At 44.7% G+C, this 23,942-nt stretch overlaps 7 protein-coding genes across 14 annotated transcripts; 3 read left to right on the top strand and 4 right to left on the bottom strand.

Annotated features, from left to right (window-relative positions):
* Window positions 1–169: 169 nt before the first annotated feature.
* Window positions 170–3,094, bottom strand: miple1 (midkine and pleiotrophin 1). The gene is made up of 5 exons (XM_020945969.2): window positions 2,889–3,094; window positions 2,258–2,497; window positions 2,015–2,152; window positions 1,776–1,955; window positions 170–1,582 (listed from the first exon to the last, which is right to left on the bottom strand). Exons 2-5 carry the CDS (start codon window positions 2,472–2,474, stop codon window positions 1,560–1,562), a joined length of 558 nt encoding a protein of 185 aa, XP_020801628.1. The 5' UTR covers window positions 2,475–2,497; window positions 2,889–3,094; the 3' UTR covers window positions 170–1,559.
* A 91-nt stretch (window positions 3,095–3,185) lies between these two features.
* LOC110178721 (uncharacterized) lies at window positions 3,186–5,624 on the top strand. The gene is made up of 2 exons (XM_020945926.2): window positions 3,186–5,394; window positions 5,462–5,624. The coding sequence occupies exons 1-2, from the start codon at window positions 5,070–5,072 to the stop codon at window positions 5,506–5,508; spliced, it is 372 nt and encodes a 123-aa protein (XP_020801585.2). The 5' UTR covers window positions 3,186–5,069; the 3' UTR covers window positions 5,509–5,624.
* mRpL17 (mitochondrial ribosomal protein L17) lies at window positions 5,598–6,384 on the bottom strand. Its single transcript, XM_020945990.2, has 2 exons — window positions 6,083–6,384; window positions 5,598–6,011 (listed from the first exon to the last, which is right to left on the bottom strand). The coding sequence occupies exons 1-2, from the start codon at window positions 6,278–6,280 to the stop codon at window positions 5,670–5,672; spliced, it is 540 nt and encodes a 179-aa protein (XP_020801649.1). The 5' UTR covers window positions 6,281–6,384; the 3' UTR covers window positions 5,598–5,669.
* Window positions 5,598–7,100, bottom strand: LOC110178756 (DNA replication complex GINS protein PSF1-like). Its single transcript, XM_086825907.1, has 3 exons — window positions 6,475–7,100; window positions 6,083–6,399; window positions 5,598–6,011 (listed from the first exon to the last, which is right to left on the bottom strand). Exon 1 carries the CDS (start codon window positions 7,081–7,083, stop codon window positions 6,475–6,477), a length of 609 nt encoding a protein of 202 aa, XP_086682033.1. The 5' UTR covers window positions 7,084–7,100; the 3' UTR covers window positions 5,598–6,011; window positions 6,083–6,399.
* A 221-nt stretch (window positions 7,101–7,321) lies between these two features.
* On the top strand, window positions 7,322–12,810 carry Tudor-SN (Staphylococcal nuclease domain-containing protein 1). Its single transcript, XM_020945980.2, has 4 exons — window positions 7,322–7,635; window positions 8,966–9,806; window positions 10,062–11,497; window positions 11,913–12,810. Exons 1-4 carry the CDS (start codon window positions 7,543–7,545, stop codon window positions 12,321–12,323), a joined length of 2,781 nt encoding a protein of 926 aa, XP_020801639.1. The 5' UTR covers window positions 7,322–7,542; the 3' UTR covers window positions 12,324–12,810.
* A 167-nt stretch (window positions 12,811–12,977) lies between these two features.
* DIP2 (disco-interacting protein 2) lies at window positions 12,978–20,744 on the top strand. 3 transcript variants are annotated; one of them, XM_020945918.2, is made up of 16 exons: window positions 12,978–13,440; window positions 13,805–13,876; window positions 13,947–14,360; window positions 14,417–14,796; window positions 14,931–15,021; window positions 15,236–15,788; window positions 15,846–16,186; window positions 16,244–17,566; window positions 17,949–18,058; window positions 18,125–18,206; window positions 18,266–18,370; window positions 18,439–18,808; window positions 18,874–19,534; window positions 19,599–20,047; window positions 20,109–20,257; window positions 20,336–20,744. In XM_020945918.2, the coding sequence occupies exons 1-16, from the start codon at window positions 13,368–13,370 to the stop codon at window positions 20,437–20,439; spliced, it is 5,277 nt and encodes a 1,758-aa protein (XP_020801577.2). In that variant the 5' UTR covers window positions 12,978–13,367; the 3' UTR covers window positions 20,440–20,744. The 3 variants fall into 3 exon arrangements, with proteins under 3 accessions (XP_020801577.2, XP_086682019.1, XP_086682020.1); XM_086825893.1 differs by having other exon boundaries at window positions 17,898–18,058; XM_086825894.1 differs by lacking the exon at window positions 12,978–13,440 and adding an exon at window positions 13,557–13,688 and having other exon boundaries at window positions 17,898–18,058.
* On the bottom strand, window positions 20,663–23,598 carry mthl14 (methuselah-like 14). 6 transcript variants are annotated; one of them, XM_020945919.2, is made up of 7 exons: window positions 23,352–23,598; window positions 22,844–22,988; window positions 22,377–22,787; window positions 22,032–22,221; window positions 21,465–21,965; window positions 21,277–21,404; window positions 20,663–21,213 (listed from the first exon to the last, which is right to left on the bottom strand). In XM_020945919.2, exons 2-7 carry the CDS (start codon window positions 22,966–22,968, stop codon window positions 20,952–20,954), a joined length of 1,617 nt encoding a protein of 538 aa, XP_020801578.2. In that variant the 5' UTR covers window positions 22,969–22,988; window positions 23,352–23,598; the 3' UTR covers window positions 20,663–20,951. The 6 variants fall into 6 exon arrangements, with proteins under 6 accessions (XP_020801578.2, XP_086682021.1, XP_086682022.1 ...); XM_086825895.1 differs by having other exon boundaries at window positions 22,844–23,278; window positions 23,352–23,590; XM_086825896.1 differs by having other exon boundaries at window positions 22,844–22,983; window positions 23,352–23,590.
* Window positions 23,599–23,942: the final 344 nt, after the last annotated feature.

The following is a 23,942-nucleotide window of genomic DNA, read 5'->3' as shown; positions in this document are numbered from 1 at the left end:
TCCTAGGCTCCAAGCTAAGATACGAACCTTAACCGGAAACTTATACCTGTACCTGTACCCCACGGAGATCTTTAAGTAGCCGAGGAGACTTCTTCAGCCTTCAAACGAGCCCCCAGCAAGGCTCATTACTTCCGCTCAGCGAAATGCGTTTGAGTAATTATTCAAGTGGTTATTCCATAATATTTGTATTTATTAAAGTTCAGTTACTTCTTTTTCTTATATTGTATGCGTCTGCATGTATACGTATGTAAACAAATTTCACTTTACTTCGGGGCAGTTGCTCATGTGCTCAGATTCCTTGTGGAACAAAGAGATTCGCCGAATTCTGCCCCTAACGATGATGTGTTTATGAATAGAGCATGCCGTGAGTGTAAATGTGAGTGTGAATGTGAATGGTATCGGTATGGGTATGGATATGGATATGGGTATGGGTATGGTTGTAAAACTGCTTACAGACAATTACATCAAGTCGTAGTAACGTTCTAAGTTTATATGTGTTTATTAAAAAGATAAACCATGTCTTTGAGATGGTACAATTTTTGATCAGAATATGTATGTATGTGTGTGTCGGTACTTCGACTGTATATTAATTTAATGGAGTTTCCGGGGAGCTGGTATCCCGTTCCCAAATGTGGTTTACTTTAATTATTCAGTATTCAGTGAAAGTGAGCTGTAAACTACTTTAAAATGCCAATCGCCTACAATGTCCACTCCCTCGTGTTCCATCCTTCTATAGTAGGTTTTACTTTTTATTCTTGTTTTTATTTTTACAATATTTACACTAAGTGTTAAATTTATTATCTGCGAATGACAAATTTGATACCGTTCTGTTTTTACTTGAGATCTGATACAGAAGCTGATACTTGCCAAAATGTCACATCAATAATCAGATTAAATGTTTGGTTTTATTTTTTAGATTTACGGTTTACGGTTATTATTATGTAAAATTCAATGAAGAACAACTCTAAATATATGGAAAGGGCTTGAACAGTCACTCGAATGGAGGCTGCGTTTAAGAATTGATATTGATTCCGATAAGGCAACTGCCCCTCCAGTTTTTGTAATTTCAGAGAATGCTCTATTAAGACTGGGATGTTGGATTTATGTATTTGTTTTCGTTCCCGTTTCTTGAATAAACTAAATTATTAGGTATTTATGTAGGTATGGTAGTGGTAGTGGTAGTGGTAATGGTAATGGTATTGTATGAATATCCTTTATTCTGCGTTGCATAAATACGTTAAATTCCGCAAAGTTGCTATTATGTTTTACAATTGAACGTACTGTCGTTAAATATTAAGTGTAAGTGTATCGTTTGCTGAGAACCAAACTACAACATTTAATCAATATGCCCATGCCTTTCGGGTATACATAGCAGACATGGCATGGCAATTGGTGCCATCGCAAATCGCAATTCTGTTTCTCATTGTTACAAATATATTAAAAACTGGGCAGGTTCAACTTAAAGTATTCGCCTCACATGTGAGAGACGCAAACCAACGGGGCTATGGGGCATTTGAAATGATCGATTTTCGAAATTTATTATTGATTTTCGAAATCAATTAAACACGTCCTTTGCGAGCGGCTGCATGGAAATAACAAGAAACAGAGAACGGAGAAATCATTGTGGTGAGAGTAATTGAATAACGGCGGATAACTTTAAATTAGTCTATCTTTAGCCATGATATTTTGAGTAATTTATTCACATATTGAAAGTTCTCCCGAATGCAGCAATGACTTGGTCTGTGTAGCCTAAAATTCGGAGCTTGCCAACTGACCTTTATCCTTGTTCTTGCGCTGCTCTTTGGCACTCTTATCCTTGGACTTGCCAGGCTTGCAGTTCTTCTTGATCACGCGCGTTGCTTCACAGGAGGGATCACTGCTCGTTTTCAACTTGTCAGCCCGAGTCATCTGTCCCGTTGCGCACTCCGACCAGGATCCCTTCTCGTATCGGCATGCTGTGGGGCAAAGCAGTAAGTACTCTATGTCGGAGGTAGGCCCCTTGGCCCTCTATTACCTTTTTTGCATTTCTTCTGAATGGTGCGTGTTTGGTCGCAAGCCGGATCTCCCTTCTTCAGTGTCAAGGTTCGCGAGCGAGTGTTCGTTTTTGTATCGCATTCAGTCCACGGATTCTTGCCATATCGGCAGGACAAACCTTTAAGGATGGAAGGACCCAAAGTTATTGTAGTCACGCTGGGACGAATTCAACAGACTGGTTCACAGAAGGCACCCTTCGTAAATCCACAATCCGTCGACTCACCATCGCTCTTGGTGCCGCGCTCGTTCCTTATTAGGACTTCGTGGTCATCTTCCTCCCAAACTTCTCCTTGAATTGCCGTAGTGGGCTGGGTCTGCTCTGCCACGGGGAGCGCAAGCGGAGTCTCTTGGCCCTCTGTGGTTCCCCAAGCCGAGCTGCACAACACCCCCGACCATGTCACAAACGTTGCCAGCAGAAGCGCGTTGTAATTATGTCTCATGGTGTGACTTTTGCTGCTACCCACTGCGAAGAGGGAAAAGAGAAAACCAACCTATACCTTAACACGGAAAAGATGGTAGATACATTCCACTGCATAGAAGCGGAGAAAATGAGTTTCGCTTCAACTTAAAACTACTTATAACTAATATGTATCCGTAAATCGGGAGGAGAGCCCCCCTCTGTGTTCCGTCTCGTATCCGTGAGAAAAAAGGCAACGCAATTGCCCTGCCCGATTATTGCCACATACAGCATATATTATATTTGCACAGGAGATATGAATACATATGCTCTCCATTTCGGGGCAGACTTTGGGGCACTGGTTAAAAATCAAGTTTAGCACATAGTTTCTGCTCACAGATTTGTAAAAATATATATATATTTCGCTGGCACGGAACCGATCTAAGTGGGGACCAACCGTTAGTTATACACACAAAACAACTCCAGACTCAGACACGGGGTAGAAAAAACTGTTGTCGTCGGACTGTATCAACTGCTCTCGTTGCACGACTCTTCGAAACTGAACGGAAAGATATAAGGACATCAGCATAAAAGGCCACGGCATGTATAGTATCCTACAGGATTCTATGCTCCCTTCTCTTACATCTCGAACTGAGAGAGTGCGCAGCAGCGCCAGGACTTTTATCAATGAGCTGCGCATGTTCTACATATAAATATTTAACATTCTATTTTTATCCTGAATGCTGCGTTGCCTAGCTCGCTCCTCTCCCGTGCCCGTGCCCGTGCCCGTGCCGTGCCTGTAGGTGGCAATAATATAGGAAAAAATAAACACACTTCTCCGTCCAATAATTTATCCCAAGTCGGATAAATCAAAGAGACGTTTTTGAAGCAATCTCTAAGGCCACTGTTAATGTCACACGTCTTGTTCTCTCGCAGTTTCCTACTTAGTTGGATAATTGCTGGACAACGCTCCCCTCTGTCCTCTGGCCTCTGCCCTCTGCCAATTTTGGCCCTGAAGCAGGTCTCTTGCTCAATTTAGTGACGCGACTCCATAATGGCGTAATGCCAGCCCCAGCCCCACCCAAAGTTACATGCAATTTGCGGTCGATGGGTGGGCCAATGCTCTTCTGCTGGTCCACCGATGCCGCCAACACTCGGTGGAGTATCCGCAAACTTGCTGTAACCCTATATGTTACGGTTAACATTCTTTCGTAGAATAAGCTATAATTATATGGACTTGTCCAAGACGCCTGGACTGATTTCCCATTACCAATCCAATCAATCACCTGTTGTAACAAACAATCACTTGGCCTTGTTCAGTAGCTATACGATTTTTACCACTTCTGCTCCATCAACAAGGACTGATGGTGGAATGGTGGACTGGCAATAGGTGACAAATAAAGCGTAACATTGTACGCCGTGCAATAAGGACAATGGGTACTGTGCCGTGTCCGACTGCCCCCTGCTTCATTTGTACTGCAAACTGCGAGGCGTCGTTACAACCAACAACCTGGGGTCAGTATGTAGGCGTTGTTGAGTCAAACAGCTGTCATAAAATTTAATAATGCAAATGTAATTAAGTGACCTGACCCGAGCCTGAGCCCCACATGCTCTGGTTTGGACTGTCGGTTTGGCAGACTGGCAGTCGCTCTCTTCTGCAACCGCACCTTAAACAAGCAAATTGATGACGTTGCCTGCCACTGCTTTATGAGAAGGGGAAAAAAATCTATACAATTATGTAGAATGGCTTGGCATTGTTAGCATGCAGTTCGAAACTAACTAAATAATTAAAAACTCATTATTTAAGACTACAAGCCTTTACAGATTTTTGTATTCACTTGACCTACATACATACATACATATTACAACATACAACATACAACAGGAACATTAAATTAGTAGACACTAGAAGTGGATTAGGGTATAAAACATGTTTTTTTTTGGAACCGGAAGAAAGAAGCTTCACCGACCCTATTAGGTTAGGCACAAATGTATGTATATGTATGTTTAGTCCAGCCAGCAACTATAATTAGGTATTTTATTGTCATAAAAAGCCAAAATAAAATAAAATAATAATATTATATCGCGGGATTTAAGAATTTCACACATTTTTGCGGTATTTTTCGCTCTTAATAAGCTAGCTTCAGGGATTTTACGTTCAGTTAAGGCCAGTCGGATGAGTCATAAAACAGTCACCTGAATGCTTAGGCGAATCCACAGTTTTCCGCAAGCTGCAAACAGCATATCGACGAATCTGGACCGCTTGAACTGAACGTAAATGTGAACGAACAAAGCCGGTGCTCGGTGTTCCAGTCAGTTGAGCAACCCCATTCATATCGAATCGGAACAAAAGCTCCCGGTGACCCGGTGGAAAGTAGAAGTTATCATTGATTCTTTAGCCAAACCAGAGCCAGTGTTCTGTGCCCGTTTCCATGACAACCCTTGGGGTTCAGGAACATACAGAGAATTAGCATGCACCAGCGCATAGGTCCCGTCCCCCAGTGGTTATCAGTTGTTGGATAGCCGTTCGAGTCGGCAGCAACTTTGGCTCCGTACAATCCGTGACAGAGAAGACAGTACACACACCACATAGAAATTGAGGAATAACGACAAGAGTATATAGAGCATACCTACCTATATGCATATATTCCAAATTCTTATCAAACTCCACGCGATTAACAACAGAAGCAAGAGCCGCTCCTTAACCTGTCCCTGCCAGCTATGGTACAATCACTATAAGCAGCCGATTGATATATCACACAAGATGCTTTGGTTCTTAATCTGGGACATTCTGTTGTCCCTCACACTGTCGGCGTCCATGCCAGTGATTGACAGCGGCTCGGCCTGCAAGGCTATTGCCACCTGTGATCCATTTCTTCCCATCTGTGCAACTGCCACAAACGAGCACCAATTCTTCTACAGCCACTGTGAAATGTTGCGAGACATTTGCCTCACGGGAAAGGGTGAGTTACATGCCACTAAATGTAGCCCCAAATGCTAAGCAATACAACATTTTTTCTTGTGCAACAGATTGGAAATCGGACTACCTAAGCCATTGCAACGTTAGCAAACTGTAGCGATCGTGAAGATCGGCTTTAGAGTGACTAAGGATAATATTTGCACCTAGACTGAGACTGAATAAAGTAAACTAATATTGGCCATTCGATTTTGGTCTATACAAACATTTATAATCAAACGGGTTTTAAGTCTTAAATGTATTTAAGGCGACGAGCGCAGACTATTGACTGCTGTTGACCAAATCGGCCAGTTTGTTACGCCTGAACTCTTTTCTTGCCTCGTCGAGGAGTACATTGTGCAGCAGATTCCTATTCTGTGAGTGATCCGTCGCGAGCGTGGGGTACGGATTGCCCCTGAGCTCTAGCACGGACTGTCTGTAGTAAATGCCAGGATAATCTCTGGGGGCCTTGTACATGCGAGTGTAGGACAAATTGTGGTTTTCATAGCGCGGCACTAGTACTTTGAAGAGCTTGTGCACAAGCTGTTTCTCCAGCAGCCAATAATCAGCCAGTTCCATGGTGGCTTTGTGTCGGTCCCCGTACCGTATGGCATTCGAGATGAGCTGCAAGGCACAGGCAAGAGGAAAATGAGGAATGGGATATAGGGCGAAACCTTAAGTGGACTTGGGCTCACCAGCTCTGCGTATCCACGAGCCTCATCCGCTCGATTGTAGAAGAGTTCAATGCGCTCGTGTTTCACCAACGCCGTGACGGTCTTGCGCAGCTTCAGCAGTCGCCCTTCCGGACCGTCCGGGTTCCTTAAGTTACGTTTATTCGGCCTAACTGCGATACGCAGCTGCGACATCAGCTTGGTTACATCGGCTTGATTCATTTTCACTGAACTTTTGTAATTTTTACAAAACAAGAAATCACGTAATGAGCCGGCGAACAGCTGTTTGCCAGCCAATCGATTATTCAGTATCGATATTGCGCCAGTAATATATCGATATTCTATCTCCGTAACAAGAACAAGCATATGAGAAATTTTTAATTTGTTTATTACTATGTATATTTATGCGTATCTACCTAAGCTAGGTGCTGCAGAATGCCCTGTCGCACAAGGGACTCCACCTGTGCTCGTGGCAAGTAATGCTGGCTGTTTTTCTTCAGGTGTATCACCTCTCCGTCCTCCAGCTCGAATTTTCCGTAGTCCTCCATGCAGCGCACTTCTATGTACAGGGACTTGGGAGGACGCAGGTGGTTGGTCAGATCAATGCCCTGTCCTTGACTGTAGCCGGCGCTGCACATGTACGCCGCCAGGGACTTGGAGTAGTTGTTAAAGAACTGCACCTCCGGCTCGCACAGGGCCTGCTTGATGTCTCCGGGAATAATGGGGCCAAACTCCCAGCGCAAGGCCTTGATACGCTTGGCGCGCTCGTAGAGGTAGGCCAGCAGACACCGCTTGTTTCGCTGCAGGGCCGCGTGCCTGTAGTTTAGCAGTGGCCACAGACTCCGATCCCCCGAGGCGTTGTAAGTGGAGGCTTGCGCCACGTTCTCCTCGAAGATGGCCTTGATCTCCTCGAGCACCTGGCGCACGCCGTCGTCGTCGAAGGCGGGAATGGTTTGCGAAGATCTTTCCAATTCCTTCAGCAGCTCGAAGGCTTTGTCGCCGAACAATTTGTTTGGCCGGCTCATTGTTGATATTTGTTGCTGTTAGTGATGGGACAATTCAAACGATGACGCGCAAATATCGCGATAAGCAAACATTTTTGGCTGCGCCGCTAGGGGTGGTTACAGTTAGAGTAAAAAGAAGGATGAGTTTTCCGGAGTTTCCCGCTTTCCCCAGAAAGTCTTAAGATGGTGCGCGAAAAAACAACCAATTTCCACGAAAAGTATGGCAACGCCAACGCACGATGTTGATATGGTTATCGATGTTGAAATAAAAATCGATGTATCGTACATAACGAAGATATCGATATCCGACATTTACATCGCTGTTTTGCCAGCTCTAGCTTCTGGTCAAAAAATCTTCTGCTGAAAAAAGTTAATTAGGTTGGAACGGTGTGGATCCCGAAATTAACGCAAACTAATCCGCTATTGAAGCCTAGTGCAACGGCCCTCTGCTAGTAACCTCACCCGCATTCGAACGAGAAAATGGCAACCGCAAACAGTGCGACAGCTGCCGGAGCAGCGAAAGACGGGGCGCCGCCAGCCCCAGCCAAGTCTTTATCCGGCATTGTAAAGCAAGTAAGTACTTTGTGGTCACAAGCTCTGTGGGGCCCAGTGGGCAGCTGCCCCCTTGGACATTGGAAAGTGAAATGTATTATCTTTCATTAGCGTGGCAAACGCGGCGGCCCGTCAGGCAGCCGAGTGCAACTTTGTCAAGTGCGAAAGAGACGCGCGTATAGACTCGGTGCGTGTGTGTGACACGTTGCACACGCTCGTCCGAAGAAATGAAAGTTATCGAAGGTGCCAAGCTGGCAGATTTTCTTCGGCGCGGTACGGTGTCTTGGCCTGTGTTGTTCGGACTTGGGCCTCGGGGAGGGGGGGTGGTGTACTTTGTGCCCATGGCACGTCATCAGGATTATGCGCCGGCATTTCGTCCTTCCTATTCCTGCCTTTAACTCATTAATAGGACTGTCGAGACTTGCTAGTGCGCGAACGGCGTTCGTCTCTAACCTCATCGCTACAGACGCCTTCCAAAAGACATCTTGAGGCCTCTGCTCTTATTTATGAATGTAATTTGTTTGGGACAACCGCAACTCTGCCTCTTTTTAAATTGCTGTGCATTTTGGTTGCCGTCTGGCCTGGTTCAGTAGCCATTTTCAGTCAGCTCGGTGGACTTTTGTCCGCCTGTTTGGCTGTGATAACAATTATCAATTGCCGGAAAATGACTGCAAAGTCTTGGCAGAATCCGGCTTGCTGACGTTGGCAGCCTAGGTACAAACTCTCAGCCTAAGAATGTACTTGCCGTGGCTTTGGCGCCCCCCAAAAAACCTGTTGATCTTTCGTAGGTAAAAGCCGACGCCCTACACCTGCGCCTCAATTGTTTTGCTGTTGGTGAAATTGTAACATAAATAGTGCATTATTTACAAATCCCCGCGCCCCGCCTTTTATACATTTTTAAATCCAAGCATTGTCCACGCCCGCTCGCAGGTATGCTGGCAGCAACAGATCCCTAAACCGGTTTGGATGTAGGCCTCTTTGAGTATTGCATATCTACCAAATTCCATTTGTCTATCTGAACAAATCGGATGACCGGTGTCTACATATCTATGCATCCCGTTCCTATACAATGTAGCGCAGGCGCTATTCTATATTATATGTAGTAACCGGCATGTGTCTTTATTTAATTATATGGATAGCCTTCGCTTTTAAACATTTTTATTTATTTATTTATTTATTTTTTTTTTTTATTTTAACGTAAATTTTTATATATTTTGCGCTTAGAAATCGATAGTGCTATTAGTAGAGGCGATAGTTACACATTGCTATTGTACCATCTCTAGCCAATCCACACGTGCATTTTCTTTTAACCTCACTCTACAACAGATTGATAACCTCTCGCACTTTGCAGGTTCTCTCCGGCGACACTGTGGTCATCCGAGCAACCAAGGGTGCGCCGCCTCCGGAGAAACAAATTACCTTCTCCCATGTTCTGGCCCCCAAGTTGGCCCGCCGTCCTGGCGCTGGCGGTGACGAGACTAAGGACGAGCCCTGGGCCTGGGAGTCGCGTGAGTTCCTGCGCAAGAAGTTGATCGGCGTTGAAGTGACCTTCACGTTTGACAAACCCGCCAACTCAAATCGGGAGTACGGCTTCGTTTGGATCGGCAAGGACAAGGAGTCTGGCGAAAATGTAGTAGAGTCGATTGTGCGAGAGGGTTTGGTGTCGGTACGTCGCGAGGGTCGACCGACCGCTGAACAGCAAACCTTGATCGAGTTGGAGGACCAGGCACGAGCTGCTGGCCGCGGCAAGTGGGCGTCCAACACGAGTCCTGCCGAAAAGGTTCGCAACATCAAGTGGGCTCACGAGAATCCCGCCCATTTGGTGGACATCTACGGAGGAAAGCCCGTCAAGGCCATCATCGAGCACGTTCGTGATGGTTCTACCGTTCGTGCATTCCTGCTACCCGACTTCCACTACATCACGCTGATGATTTCGGGCATTCGGTGCCCTGGTGTTAAGTTGGATGCTGACGGCAAGCCCGACCTTAGTGTGAAGGTGCCTTTTGCGGACGAAGCTCGGTACTATGTGGAGACTCGCCTGCTGCAGCGCGATGTGGAAATCCGGCTGGAATCGGTAAACAACTCGAACTTCATTGGTTCAATTTTGTACCCGAAAGGCAACATTGCGGAGTCGCTTCTGCGCGAGGGTCTTGCCAAGTGTGTGGACTGGTCAATGGCAGTTATGAAGACGGGTGAGTTTGAAATAATGTAAGTCAAACTAAGCCCGCAACTCGTTTGCACAGCACAGCACCGAATTGGTAACTTACCTTTTGTTGTGCTGTTCACTGTTTGCAATCGGTTGCTAAATTAAAGACGGACTCCAAGAATGCTGCGACATATATTAATGGTTGTTGCGTTCATTTCACCCCGTCGACACTGCATATTCTACAATTAGTCATAAATTAATTTGAATTTTAACTTAACTAATACATTTCTTTTCTTTGCAGGCGCCGATAAACTGCGTGCTGCCGAGCGCATTGCCAAGGAGAAACGCATCCGCCAATGGCAAGACTATCAAGCAAAAACACCTGCTTTCAACTCGAAGGAAAAGGACTTTACCGGCACCGTCGTTGAGGTCTTCAACGGAGACGCTGTCAACGTAAGACTTCCGAACGGTCAGGTGAAGAAGGTATTCTTTTCATCGATAAGGCCACCGCGAGACCAAAGGGCAGTGGTTGGAACCGACGGTGAGGAAATAGTTAAGGCCCCGCCTCGCGGAAAGAACTACCGGCCACTCTATGAGATTCCGCACATGTTCGATGCCCGCGAGTTTCTGCGCAAGAAGCTTATTAACAAGAAGGTTCAGTGCAATCTGGATTACATCTCACCGCCTCGCGAGAACTTCCCTGAGAAGTACTGCTACACTGTGTTGATTGGCGGTCAGAATGTGGCCGAGGCTATGGTGGCCAAGGGCTTGGCAACCTGTGTGCGCTACCGCCAAGACGACGATCAGAGATCTTCCGCTTATGATCAACTCATTGCTGCCGAACAGCAAGCTATTAAGGGTCTGAAGGGCTTGCACGCAAAGAAAGACAATGCCACGCTGCGCGTAAACGATCTGACTGTTGACCATTCCCGAATTAAGGTCCAATACTTGCCTTCATGGCAGCGTGCCCTGAGATCTGAAGCCATTGTTGAATTTGTCGCCAGCGGATCGCGCCTCCGTCTGTTTGTGCCAAAGGACAGCTGCCTGGTCACATTCCTTTTGGCTGGCATTTCGTGTCCGCGGTCTTCCCGACCGGCGCTAAATGGAGTACCTGCCCAAGAAGGGGAACCGTTTGGCGACGAGGCCCTGACCTTTACGCGGGAACGTGTCTTACAACGCGATGTCTCTGTGCATATCGATACCACGGACAAGGCTGGATCTTCAGTGATTGGTTGGCTATGGACGGACACCGGTGCCAATCTGTCGGTGGCCCTTGTGGAAGAAGGTTTAGCGGAAGTCCACTTCAGCGCCGAGAAGTCTGAGTACTTCCGCGTATTGAAGAGTGCTGAAGACCGTGCCAAGGCCGCCAAGAAGAACATTTGGGCCAACTATGTAGAACAAGTGCCTGAGGAGAAAACTGTTGTCGAGGAGGAGAAGGAGGACAAGGTGGTAGTGGAGCGCAAAGTCAACTACGAAAACGTGATTGTCACTGAGATTACCGAAAATCTGACATTCTTTGCGCAGTCTGTGGAGAGCGGATCTAAGCTGGAAACTCTAATGAGCAAGCTTCACGCCGACTTCCAGTCCAATCCTCCCATCGCTGGATCATACACGCCCAAGCGCGGCGACCTCGTAGCCGCCCAGTTTACTCTTGATAATCAATGGTACCGCGCCAAGGTGGAGCGAATCCAAGGCAACAACGCCACCGTCCTGTACATTGATTATGGCAACAAAGAAGTAAGTGTATACAAGAGATGTAGTCGTAGTAAATTCCGCAAGCTCCTTAGATCCGTTTCCGGCTTGAAGTGAAACGCATGAGTCATAAGCTTGCTATACCAAATATATGCTTCTCGTGTCACTGCCATGTATAGCATGAGGGCGTAGCCCAAACCCTTCAGCTGCGACAAATGTGTTCTGTCCGAACTGTATGGTATTGCCTTCGAACGTACAGAGGACGCCCCATATTTTTTGGGGCAACCAACGTCAATAGAAGCAGATTTACTTACGTGTGAGGAGGGAGCGCAGAGTAACTGGGGGCGTCCAACTCATGCTTTCACAAATGTCCTCGAGTAGCAACACACCCACACTAGCCACACAAATAATTTTCAATTGAAATTCTTTAGATAGTCTGATATATTTTCTTATTTTTCAGACTCTGCCAACTAGCCGCTTGGCCGCATTGCCCCCAGCCTTCAGCAGCGAGAAACCGTACGCCACTGAGTACGCGCTGGCCTTAGTCGCCCTGCCAACAGACAACGAAGACAAAGAAGAGGCTCTGCGTGCCTTCTCCGAGGACGTCTTGAACCACAAGGTTCAACTCAACGTGGAGTTAAAGGTGGTTGGGTCGCCAAACCTGGCCACGCTACATGATCCAACCACCAAGGTCGACTTTGGAAAGCAACTTGTCGCAGAGGGCCTGGTACTGGCCGAAAAGCGTCGTGAGCGCAAGCTCAAGGACCTTGTTGACCAGTACAGAGTCGCCCAGGAGGCAGCACTTGCGGCGCATTTGGCCATCTGGAAGTACGGCGATATTACACAGGATGATGCGCCCGAATTCCGCTAAAAGATGACAAGAGTAGGCCTGTGGCGTGGAGCGCGTTGCTAGCCGAAATGTTTGTCTGCCACATACCCGCCCTTTATATACATAACAAGAAGCAACAACTTAAAGAATATGAAATTACTAATTCTATCTATACACACCAATATATATGATGCATATACCACATTGGAAATCATACATACGTCTGAGCATGGCATGGAAGATCACAATGCAGTACACTTTGTATGCTTTAAGCAGCTCGCAAATTATTACGAACTACTTGGGTTATATTTTTTTCAATAATGATCATGATCCTTTAAATAAATATTTGACACAACCTAGCAGCAATTCGACCTTTTGAAAGCGCCTACCCTCCCCATAAACAATAATTATAACGGATGCGACGAGAAAAATTTGTAAACCTCAAAATGTCTCTTAAATTTGCAGATTTATGTTATTGTAAACTGTTTTTGCATTACGAGTAAATACAATTAAATAATTTTTTATAAAACCGAGTATGTTTAATTTACTAGCCTTGTTATCAAATTGCTTCCAATGACTATCGGATACGGATTATTCCTACCCAGTCTTCAGATATTTGAAAAATTAAAATCGTTTATTTTCAACGCTCCACAGTTTAAATATCTCACGCACAACAGATGACCGACTATCGATGACAGTGCAATCGACTACGGCTGGGCTATCGATATCAGCGCAATGCGTCCTTGCGCCGAGACAGTTATCAGAATTTTCGCTAAGCACATCATAAAATCGATTTGTACTGCTACTTTTTCTTTGTTTACTTTCCTTGTGCAAATTCGTGATAGGTGTTTGATAAATATATAAATATTGATCCTATTAGGGACTGCGGGAGCTGTCGGTCTATTGGTTTGCGTCGGCAAAATGTGAATTAACATGAGTGGCGAATCGATCGATTTTTGAGAGCGAAGTGGGAAAGCAGCGGTGTCTCAGCTCGGCCGTGTATGAGTGTGTGTGTAAACTGCGCCCAACTAAAAGTTAAAGGGAAAAGGAAAATCAAATTGTAAAGCCACTTCCAACTTTTCGATCATGGAGCATCCTTCCTCGTTACCCGGCTACATTCGCGAGAAGCTCGCCGAATTGGATTTGGAGCTGTCGGAAGGTATACCCATTTTTCCGTGTTCTCAAAATAAATTTGTAAAATGAAATTTCGTAAGTTTGGTGGAAAGATGGCCTAGCCTGTGTATAAACCTTAAAAATTGAATTGATAAATCTATCATTAAGTTGCATGTGTCTAGGGCCAAACACATTGATACAAATTATGAGATACTCATGTTCCTAGCTTTTCTTTTGCAAAAGCCTCCCCACACAGACACACCAATTAAAAGAAAAGTGTGGGGGCAAGTAATCGTAAGTGCGTTTAATTGTGTAGCTATTTAAGCTCAAATAACAAACTCCGCCGCCACTATATTCATTTACTGAGACGAAGCTGCTAAAAAAACCAAATACTTTGTTTTTATTTTAAGGCGACATCACGCAGAAGGGCTATGAAAAGAAGCGTGCGAAGCTCTTGCAGCCGTTCCTTAAAAAGCATGAAGGTATGTGAGCTTTTAAACCATTTGTATTTCCTTTTCCGAACGCTCATTCTCTGCCTACATCCATGGACAGTCGAGAAGGCGAAGAGTACGCCGCCACCGCCATATTACAACGTTAAAGATGCCAACAACAGCCACGGTCACGGAAACATCAACAACGACGGAGTTGTAGTCTCCAGCGAAGGCTATAGCTATGTGACCGAAGTACCGTCTCTATCATCCTCACAGCAAAGACATTCCAAAAAGATTGACCATCACCAGTCGTCCTCCAACTCTTCTTCGGCGGCTCAGGGTGGAAATGTTGGTGGGACTCCCGGCTATGAAAACATGCGCCCACAAGGCGGTGCAGTCGGTGATCCCGGATATCAAAACACTCGCGAGCCTAGTGGATTCCAAAATCAGGCCCTGTCATCGACCAATAACAGTCAGCATCGGCAACGACGCACACAGCGGAAAGTAACGCACAATGAGAAACGCTATCATTCGGGTAAATAGGAGTTAAAAGTCAATGATCATTTACTGAAGTTTTCCTTTCATTCGCAGAGGTACGACAGGAGGCTGTACAGCAGGCCCTCGCAGCTCTCAAAGGTCGACCAAAACCCAGCCTCCCCATGCCTTCAAAACGTACATCTGTACTCAACCGAAGCCCCGGGTGCAATGATGAGCTGGACTCATCGACAGATGACGAGTCCATACCCGAGGAAACCATTTCCCCCGACAAGGAGTACAACTACCCACGTGACCATATAAGCAACAGCATTCTTCCGCCCGAGCCTATTATAAAGCCACCAGTTCGTGAATCATCGATGAGCTCACAGCAGCATACGAGACTTGAGGCAAAGCAGACCCAAGCGCCAAGTCAGAAGTACACATCATCGAATAGTGCCCCAGAGAGACGGCCACCGCAAAACTTGCCGCCACTTGTGAGTACCTATTTTTAGTTGTTAGGAAAATTGCAAAGGCAAAACCAAAGCAACGATATGTTGTATGCCGGATTCTAGTACTAGATAAGTGTTGTTACTTGTTTTCCCATTTAATAAAAGTTTATTTTGTGCAGCCTACATCTGACACTTCAAACACGGACTCCCCTCCCATTGCATATAAGCGAGAGAATGACTTTTCTGACAAAGCGTTCAAGCAGAAGCACTGTAAGTAATTGAACACACAATACAATCCGACCCGCTGCTGGACCCAGCGCAAATGGAGTTGATTAGCAAAGTTTAGTGCTCGCACTTGTTTACGAATGCCTGTGCAAAGTGCAAAAAGGGATCTCGCACAATCAAATAAACTTAACTGCAATATTGTATATTTGAGTGTGGTTAAACTGCAAATGTAATGCATTAATTATTCCTCTTTCTTCAGACAACGCTCCTGACATAACACAGTTCAACAACGCCCATCGTGCCGCAGACCGGGTTACACGATATGTGAACGTATCTCAAAATGAACTGAGCGAAACAGATGCCAATGGAAAGTGGAAGGTGTCGGCGAAAATTCAACAACTCCTTAACACTCTTAAGAGACCAAAGCGAAGACCTCTGCCCGAGTTCTACGAAGACAACGACATTGAGCTTGAGATTGCTGCCAACACCAAGGACCCAAATGCTCCGAAGCCGGAAGGCAGCACAATGACTCCAGTACAGGGCGAGCAACTGTCCATTCCGGCCGGACTTCCCCGATCATTGGAATGCGCACTTCAACGCTATGGCACAAATTCCTTTAAAAGTCCCATGGCTACGGTCCTTGATCCTAATGGGAAAATTACAACCACCTTGACCTACGGCAAGCTGCTGTCAAGAGCACAAAAAATTGCATACGCTTTATCCACAAAAATATTCAGCAAGGGTCCGGAGCAAGTAACCCTCAAGCCGGGCGATCGAGTGGCTTTGGTTTATCCTAACAATGATCCTTTAAGGTCGGTAAAAACGCCAAGTTCATAGAAAAGACAAAACTAATTTCGAATCACTTTCAGTTTTATTACTGCCTGGTACGGTTGCATGTTTCGGGGCTTGGTGCCCCTGCCAATAGAGCTGCCGCTTTCTAGCTCGGATACACCACCCCAGCAGGTGGGATTCTTATTAAGCTCTTGCGGCATAACTGTGGCACTAACCTCAGAGGCATGCCTAAAAGGTCTTCCGAAATCCACGACTACCGGTGAAATAGCTAAATTAAAGGGTTGGCCCCGGTTGCAATGGTTTGTAACTGAGCATTTACCCAAGCCGCCCAAGGAATTTAATGTGGGCAATTTACGAGTGGATGACTCGGCCGCAGCTTATATAGAATATACGACTGATAAGGAAGGCAGTGTTATGGGTAGGTAAAAAGTTGCTTTTATCTTAAACTGTTGTACAAATGATTTCTATTTGCCAGGAGTCACTGTTACGCGTGTGTCCATGATTAACCATTGCCGTGCTCTAACTATGGCCTGCCACTACACAGAGGGAGAGACCATTGTCTGTGTTTTGGATTTTAAGCGTGAAGTTGGACTATGGCATGCAGTTTTGACTTCAGTTCTGAACGGTATGCACGTCATTTTCATACCCTATGCCTTGATGAAGTTGCGCCCCTCCAGCTGGATGCAGTTAATTACCAAACATCGGGCTTCTTGCTGCTTGGTTAAGAGTCGTGACTTGCATTGGGGCTTGCTAGCTACAAAAGACCATAAGGATATCTCGCTTTCATCATTACGAATGTTATTGGTGGCCGATGGTGCCAACCCCTGGTCGCTTTCATCTTGTGACCAGTTCTTAAGTGTTTTTCAAGCGAAAGGATTACGCTCAGACGCAATCTGTCCATGTGCAAGCAGCTCTGAAGTGTTTACAGTTTCTCTTCGTCGCCCTGGTCGAGGATCCTGTGGTTTCAGCCCGTCTGCCACAGGACGCGGTGTGTTGTCCATGGCAGCACTTTCTCATGGTGTGGTGAGAGTGGACAGTGAGGATTCACTCACGTCGCTAACCCTGCAGGACTGCGGTCAGGTTATGCCTGCTGCACAAATGGTAGTTGTGCGGTCCGAAGGAGCTCCGGTGCTTTGTAAGACCGACCAAGTTGGCGAAATATGCGTTACCAGTGGCTCCACGAGCGCCAGCTACTTTGGTCTCGATGGCATGACAAATTCCACGTTCAAAGTTCAACCTTTAATTGAGGAATTCGAATCACCGAAAGATGGAAATGGCACGGTGAATGTGATTTCTAAACCGATTGGCGAAGAATATTACGTGCGATCGGGACTTCTTGGATTTCTGGGACCTGGAGGCTTGGTCTTCGTTTGTGGCTCCCGCGATGGCCTGATGACGGTTACTGGTCGAAAGCATAATGCGGACGACATCATTGCCACAGTATTAGCGGTAGAACCAATGCGCTTTATTTACCGAGGACGGATAGCCGTGTTTAGTATTAAAGTACTTCGCGACGAGCGCGTGTGTGTTATCGCAGAACAGCGTCCCGATTGCTCTGAGGAGGAGAGTTTCCAATGGATGTCGCGCGTTCTTCAGGCCGTCGATTCCATCCATCAAGTTGGCATTTATTGTCTGGCATTAGTGCCCCCCAATCATTTGCCCAAGACTCCGCTCGGAGGCATACACTTGTGTGAGGCGAGACGCAGGTTCCTGGAGGGATCCCTTCACCCAGCGAATGTGCTGATGTGCCCCCACACATGTGTTACAAATCTGCCAAAGCCACGGGAGTTGCATCAAGGTGAGTTCCTCGCTCTTTTCATTAAATTGTATGTGTTTTAATAATTGGCTCTGTTGGACTTTCTATGCTTTCGTTAACTTATTAAAATACAAATATTGCTTTCCTCTATTTTTAACCACCAACAACACTACAACAATGCTGCGATTACCTCTATGACCACAACCACACTCACCGCAAAAACAATAAATAACGACACTGTATAATATCGACAAAACACAATGCCAACATAACTAATAATTGCTTAAATTAATCATTTTCGTAATGAACCCCTGTAAAAATCGACAAATCATTCGACTACTACTAACTAACCATCCCCAAAAACCAAAAAAAGGTGTGCAAACTGCCGCAAAATTAAGCTCATCATCTGGATGTGGTATTACAGACACGGGTGTAGGACCAGCCTCCGTGATGGTTGGCAATTTAGTGCAGGGTAATCGTCTGGCCGAAGCCCACGGAAGAGATGTTGGATTGGCCGAGGATTGTGAGCGTAAGGTTGGTAAAATCTTTGAACCAAGAAAGGCAGCGTTTTGAACTTTAAATTCTCGCATATGAACACAGCCTCAACTTATAACGGGCGTATTGCGTTGGCGTGCAAACACCTCTCCGGATCACATAATTTTCACGCTGCTTAATTCCAAGGGTAAGCTTGTGTCCCCCAACGAATGTTTCGCCAAATTCCGGACTTGTCTTTTCTTTTAGGTGCCATTGCCAAAACTCTAACATGCTCCGAGTTGCACAAGCGCGCAGAGAAGATAGCGGCGCTGTTGCAAGAAAGAGGAAGAATTGAGGCCGGCGATCATGTTGGTAAGGGTCTGAGTCCGAATCCGAATCTGAGAATTATGTGGTAAATTAAACCCCACCCTTTTTTTCAGCGCTTATCTTTCCACCAGGGCTGGACTTATTGTGTGCGTTCTACGGATGCTTGTACTTGGGAGCAATACCAATTACCATTAGACCCCCTCATCCGCAAAATTTGAATACTACATTACCTACTGTTCGCATGATTGTTGATGTCTCAAAGAGCGGCATCGTGCTCTCCATTCAACCAATTATTAAGTTACTAAAATCACGAGAAGCGGCCACATCGATTGACCCGAAAACATGGCCACCTATTTTAGATATAGATGACAATCCAAAACGCAAATATGCTGGCATTGCCACCGTTTCCTTTGACTCGAGCGCCTATTTGGACTTCAGTGTATCAACTTGTGGACGTCTCAGTGGTGTCAATATAACGCATCGGTAATGACTTATGGACTTCAAAGAAAATGCATTTCCCCACTAACATGTATTTCCCAATCCAACAGATCTCTCTCTAGTCTGTGCGCCAGTTTAAAATTGGCCTGTGAGCTGTATCCCTCTCGTCACGTTGCGTTATGTTTGGATCCCTACTGTGGCCTTGGCTTTGTTATGTGGACTCTCATAGGCGTTTACAGTGGCCACCACTCAATACTTATCGCGCCCTACGAAGTTGAAGCTAATCCCAGCCTTTGGCTGTCAACACTCTCACAGCATCGTGTTCGAGACACTTTCTGCTCATACGGCGTAATTGAACTATGCACCAAAGCGCTAAGCAACTCCATACCTTCTCTGAAGCAGCGAAACATTGACTTGCGTTGCGTACGAACGTGTGTTGTGGTTGCGGAGGAGCGCCCCAGAGTGCAGTTGACTCAGCAATTCTGTAAGCTGTTTCAAGCTCTAGGCCTAAACACCCGCTGTGTCTCGACCTCATTCGGATGTCGGGTGAATCCAGCCATTTGTGTGCAAGGAGCTAGCTCTGCTGAAAGTGCCCAGGTGTACGTGGATATGAGGGCACTGCGAAACAATCGTGTGGCTCTGGTGGAGCGTGGTGCGCCAAATTCTCTGTGCGTAATCGAATCGGGTAAACTGCTACCAGGCGTGAAGGTCATAATTGCTAATCCCGATACCAAGGGTCACTGTGGAGACTCACATTTGGGTGAAATTTGGGTAATCATTATCGAAACTTATCCATAATTGATGGCCACATCTAATGTACTATCTTTTTTCTCAGGTTCAAGCACCTCATAATGCAAACGGATACTTTACAATTTATGGAGACGAAACTGATTACAATGACCACTTTAACGCCAAACTAGTGACTGGGGCTACTTCTGAGCTTTATGCACGTACCGGATATTTGGGATTCTTGCGCCGCACCGAATGCTCACAAGCAGCCTCGTTACTGGACGAGACCACACCAAGTGTGGCTAGTCGGGATAGTGATACTGAGTCCCTGAATTCCATAAGCCAACTACAATTAAACTTCTCAAATGCTTCGTTGGGCGGAAACTCGGAGCAGAGCCTAATAGGCGGTGCAGGAAATCCAAATGATCAAGAATTGCACGATGCAGTGTACGTGGTCGGAGCAGTCGATGAAGTGATCTCTTTGCGTGGAATGAACTATCATCCAATTGATATCGAGAATTCCGTGATGCGATGCCACAAAAAAATTGCAGAGTGGTAAGTAAAGAATATCATTTGCTTCCAATGGCAAACATTATTAAACCTTTTCTTTTTGCAGCGCCGTTTTCACATGGACTAATTTGTTAGTGGTAGTTGTCGAGTTGGATGGCAATGAATCGGAAGCTTTGGACTTGGTTCCCTTGGTCACAAACACAGTATTAGAAGATCATCAGCTAATTGTAGGCGTTGTTGTCGTTGTTGATCCAGGTTTGTATTGTTGCCAAAAATTGTATCAAGCGTATCAATGGCTTGCAAATGTGTTTTTGATAAACATTTGGTTTCCAGGTGTGGTGCCTATTAATAGTCGTGGCGAAAAGCAACGGATGCATTTACGGGACGGCTTTCTGGCTGACCAGTTGGATCCCATATACGTAGCATATAACATGTAAATACACAATTATTCTTATGATTGAATCGCCAGTACGTAAAGGAAACGTAAGCAACCCCGATTTATCCCTATCATGTTTAAACAAAACATTCGCAATTCACTAACACAATATCCACATAAAACGGCTCATTTCGGCTTGGATCGCCCAAAATAATTGCACATTTCCTTTAAGAATATTAGCATAGTAGCATAGATGGTAAACAATTCTTACAATAAATGGACTATTTAACTTTATATGACCATATAAGACATATAAGAAACATTTAATATTTATTTACAAATATAAATAAACGATTTGTATGCATATTTATGTGTTGTCTGGCCGTAATCTTTTTTATGCATACGTCAATAAGCAATTAATTCATAAAATTAGGAATACATAGGGGATTCTGCGATCTTTATCTTGAACATCTTATCGTTAACATTTCATATTCATCTACCCCCTTTTTGGGTATACGAATCGCATACGAAAACGTTGGCAACCGTTATTTAAATGTGTATATTATCTTAGAGCTATGTAGGACTATTACTTTTACTTAGTGTTTGCAACTCGGTGCCACCGATATTATGTGAGCCCCGGTCATACCACCACCGTAAAATAATGGTGCGGCGCCTGCGCACAACAAGAAAAATAAGCAATACCCAAACTCCCTGGAGGCCATTCACCATGTCGCAGAGTAGCAGGTAATTCGATTTTGAGCCTGAGTAAAACGTAACTATTTCGAGAAGCCAACTTATCACCATAATTATTCCAAGAAGACAGACGCATTTGGCACTGTTTGACAGGAAATCAAAGTTATTTCGATTTGGGGAATGATAAAGCCACCATTGTACTCACTCCTTTTTAACATCTTCGTATTTCTGCTGATCGAACCTCTCATTGTTCCGGCAAAGATCACTCTCTTCGCCGTTAGCCTTGGCATATCCGTTGATGCGTTGGAAACCGAAGAATGATATGATGTTGATCTGGGGCACACACGATACGCTGATTAGTTCTATTTACGTTTTTAGCCAAGATAAACTTACCAGGAAGCTTAAGAACAACACGGTGGACACTGGAGGTATGAAGTAACGCTGAGAGTCACGTATAGATTCCGTAAGACCCTGTAGGAAGTATGACGGCATTCCCGGCAACCCCTTTTGGACTGTCATGGCCACGATGGTGGCCGGTCCGATGAAGGCCAAAATACAATAGCACGCGAAGTTAAAAGCTGCCCAGAGCTTTGTCAGCTGGATGCAGCAAGGCAACTTATACCACACATTCAGAAGAACGTTAAAGCATATACATAAATACCAAAAGAAATAGCTCAAAATGAAGAACTGTATGACATAGCCAATGAATCCAGTATTTGATATTCCGTAGATGTGCACGACTGAGTGCACAAAGTATCCAGAGGCCAGGCACAAGGACATCAAACTCAGTGAGAGGCCATGCAGATTCCGCAAAAGACGAAGTGTCATGTGGAGGTAGCTGACCAGCAGTAGACACGGCATGGAGATTAGCATTAAAACAGCAACGAAAATTACCTTCAACAGGAAATTCTTTATGGGTAAGTATTGATGTATATTATTAACTAAAACCATGTTACTCACCTTGGCGAATGCAATTTGCTCTTCGACCTGTGTAACGCATGTGAAGGCAAAAAGATTTCCCGACTTATCAACATCCAGACAGTAATTCTGTTCAACCGTATATGATTCGTTGCCAAACTTGTCAATGATCAACAAGGATCCATCCTGCAGCACGAAGAAGGCATCCTCTTGATCGTCATATTGAAGGGAGCTAGACTTGAAGTAAAACTTATTTAATTACCCTTCTGGATAGATGATCTATCTTCTCGGATATTGGATAAATCTTAATTGTAATACAGGCTCCAAGAAGTTATTTATATTAATGATCAATAATTAATAACATTCTAATTTTAGCTATGGTCATACCTGTTGCATGGATTGCCAATCTCATAGGACAAAGCAGTCGGAATTTCCAGATCCTCGATGCAGTTATCAAACAGAACGGCAGTTATTATAGTCGGTTCGAAGTTCACCACGGCGCTGTCGCACATTGAATCGCTTTGGTTCTCACGATATATGTCCAAATTTTCTCCATGTGGACAGCACTTTCGCAAGCGTGACGTGTCCTTTGCTATGGGCTGTATCCTGTATTTTTCACGCTGCGAACAATCGGCGGGTTCGGATCCCTTTTGAGAAGATACTTCAACGCCTGGAAACTTATTGGTTCCTGTTGTCACAGCCTGCTCTGTTGAGGAGCTTCCGTATACAATAGTAGTAGAAATCGTGGCATCAAAAATCTCATGGGACGTCGGACTAAGTGTTCCGTTCAGATTTGTACTGCAATGCCGCGAAAAAAAAATAAAGCGACTATAATTGTTTATAAATGTTCTTACCTTGACGCAACTAAATCGTTCAAACCGACAGATCCATTGGAGGCTCTTGCAGCGGCTCTTGAGTAGCTGCATATCGCAATTAAACTTATTAGCGTTAAGATGATTCTCCAGTACCATAAATTCATTTTCCTTATCTAGATCTACACTAAAAATGAATTAATACTGGGTGAATATATGGCATAATAATATAAAATTAAATTAAGTCGTCGAAACCATGAAACACAATATTTAAGCCCGTAAATGGGTTCATTTATTGAGTACTGCATAGTCTATGAGACGGGTATGTAAACAATCATTATGTGTGTGTGCTAGTCGTTAAAACAATGAGATATGCATTTATCTTATCTGTAAAAATCCAGGCAGGTGAGAGCTTTCCTCTCTTCATTTCGCCGTATCAATATCAAGCACATGACGTCAGAATTATGTGTAAGCGCACTGTTAGCAGGTTGTTTCCCACGTTCTTTTAAACTGAATCAATTTCTGGGAAATACATATATCATTCACGAACCTGCAAAAGTCTGTACGATAGGACGAAACTTAATACAAATGCACTAGTTAAACTCCGGCCAGAGACGTCTTAGGGAAAAATAAAACTTTTTAAAATGGACTTTGGTGTATTAAAAACCCGATTACATGCTGAATGGAGTTTATGCATAAGAGGAATTTGATGAAAATGATTTGTTAATTCACTGGTAAAACTTATTTATTAGGAATGCAACCGCTGAGGTTGATTAATAAATTAATACTAGCGAATAAACAGTCCGCATTCTACCATTGTATCGGTCTGTTGGTGTAGCTGATAAGATAGCAATGTGTACAGGGCTACAAAATCAGGAATTTCTCTGAAACAGCTTGCCTACAAGGCAATGCCTTATAAATTTTTAAAATTTCCTTAAAGATGTACTAATTTTGATGAGCCGTTTGTCAGCTGTTTCATTAATTACACTCTTAAAAAATGTTGCCCAAAATATAAATAAAGATACAAATTTGAAGCACGTAACGATGCTACATTAAAACACCAAGGGATAGGGAAAGCGACAGCAGCACGTAAATCTGCAGAGAAACCACCTTATCCATTCCTGAATTTAAATCACAACGG

The sequence above is a fragment of the Drosophila serrata genome, unplaced genomic scaffold, assembly GCF_035046125.1.
Source record: "Drosophila serrata isolate PLE 108 unplaced genomic scaffold, ASM3504612v1 contig_116, whole genome shotgun sequence".
Taxonomy (NCBI): domain Eukaryota; kingdom Metazoa; phylum Arthropoda; class Insecta; order Diptera; family Drosophilidae; genus Drosophila; species Drosophila serrata.
The sequence above is the reverse complement of the archived record's forward strand: the minus strand, read 5'-3'. Positions and strand labels throughout refer to the sequence as shown.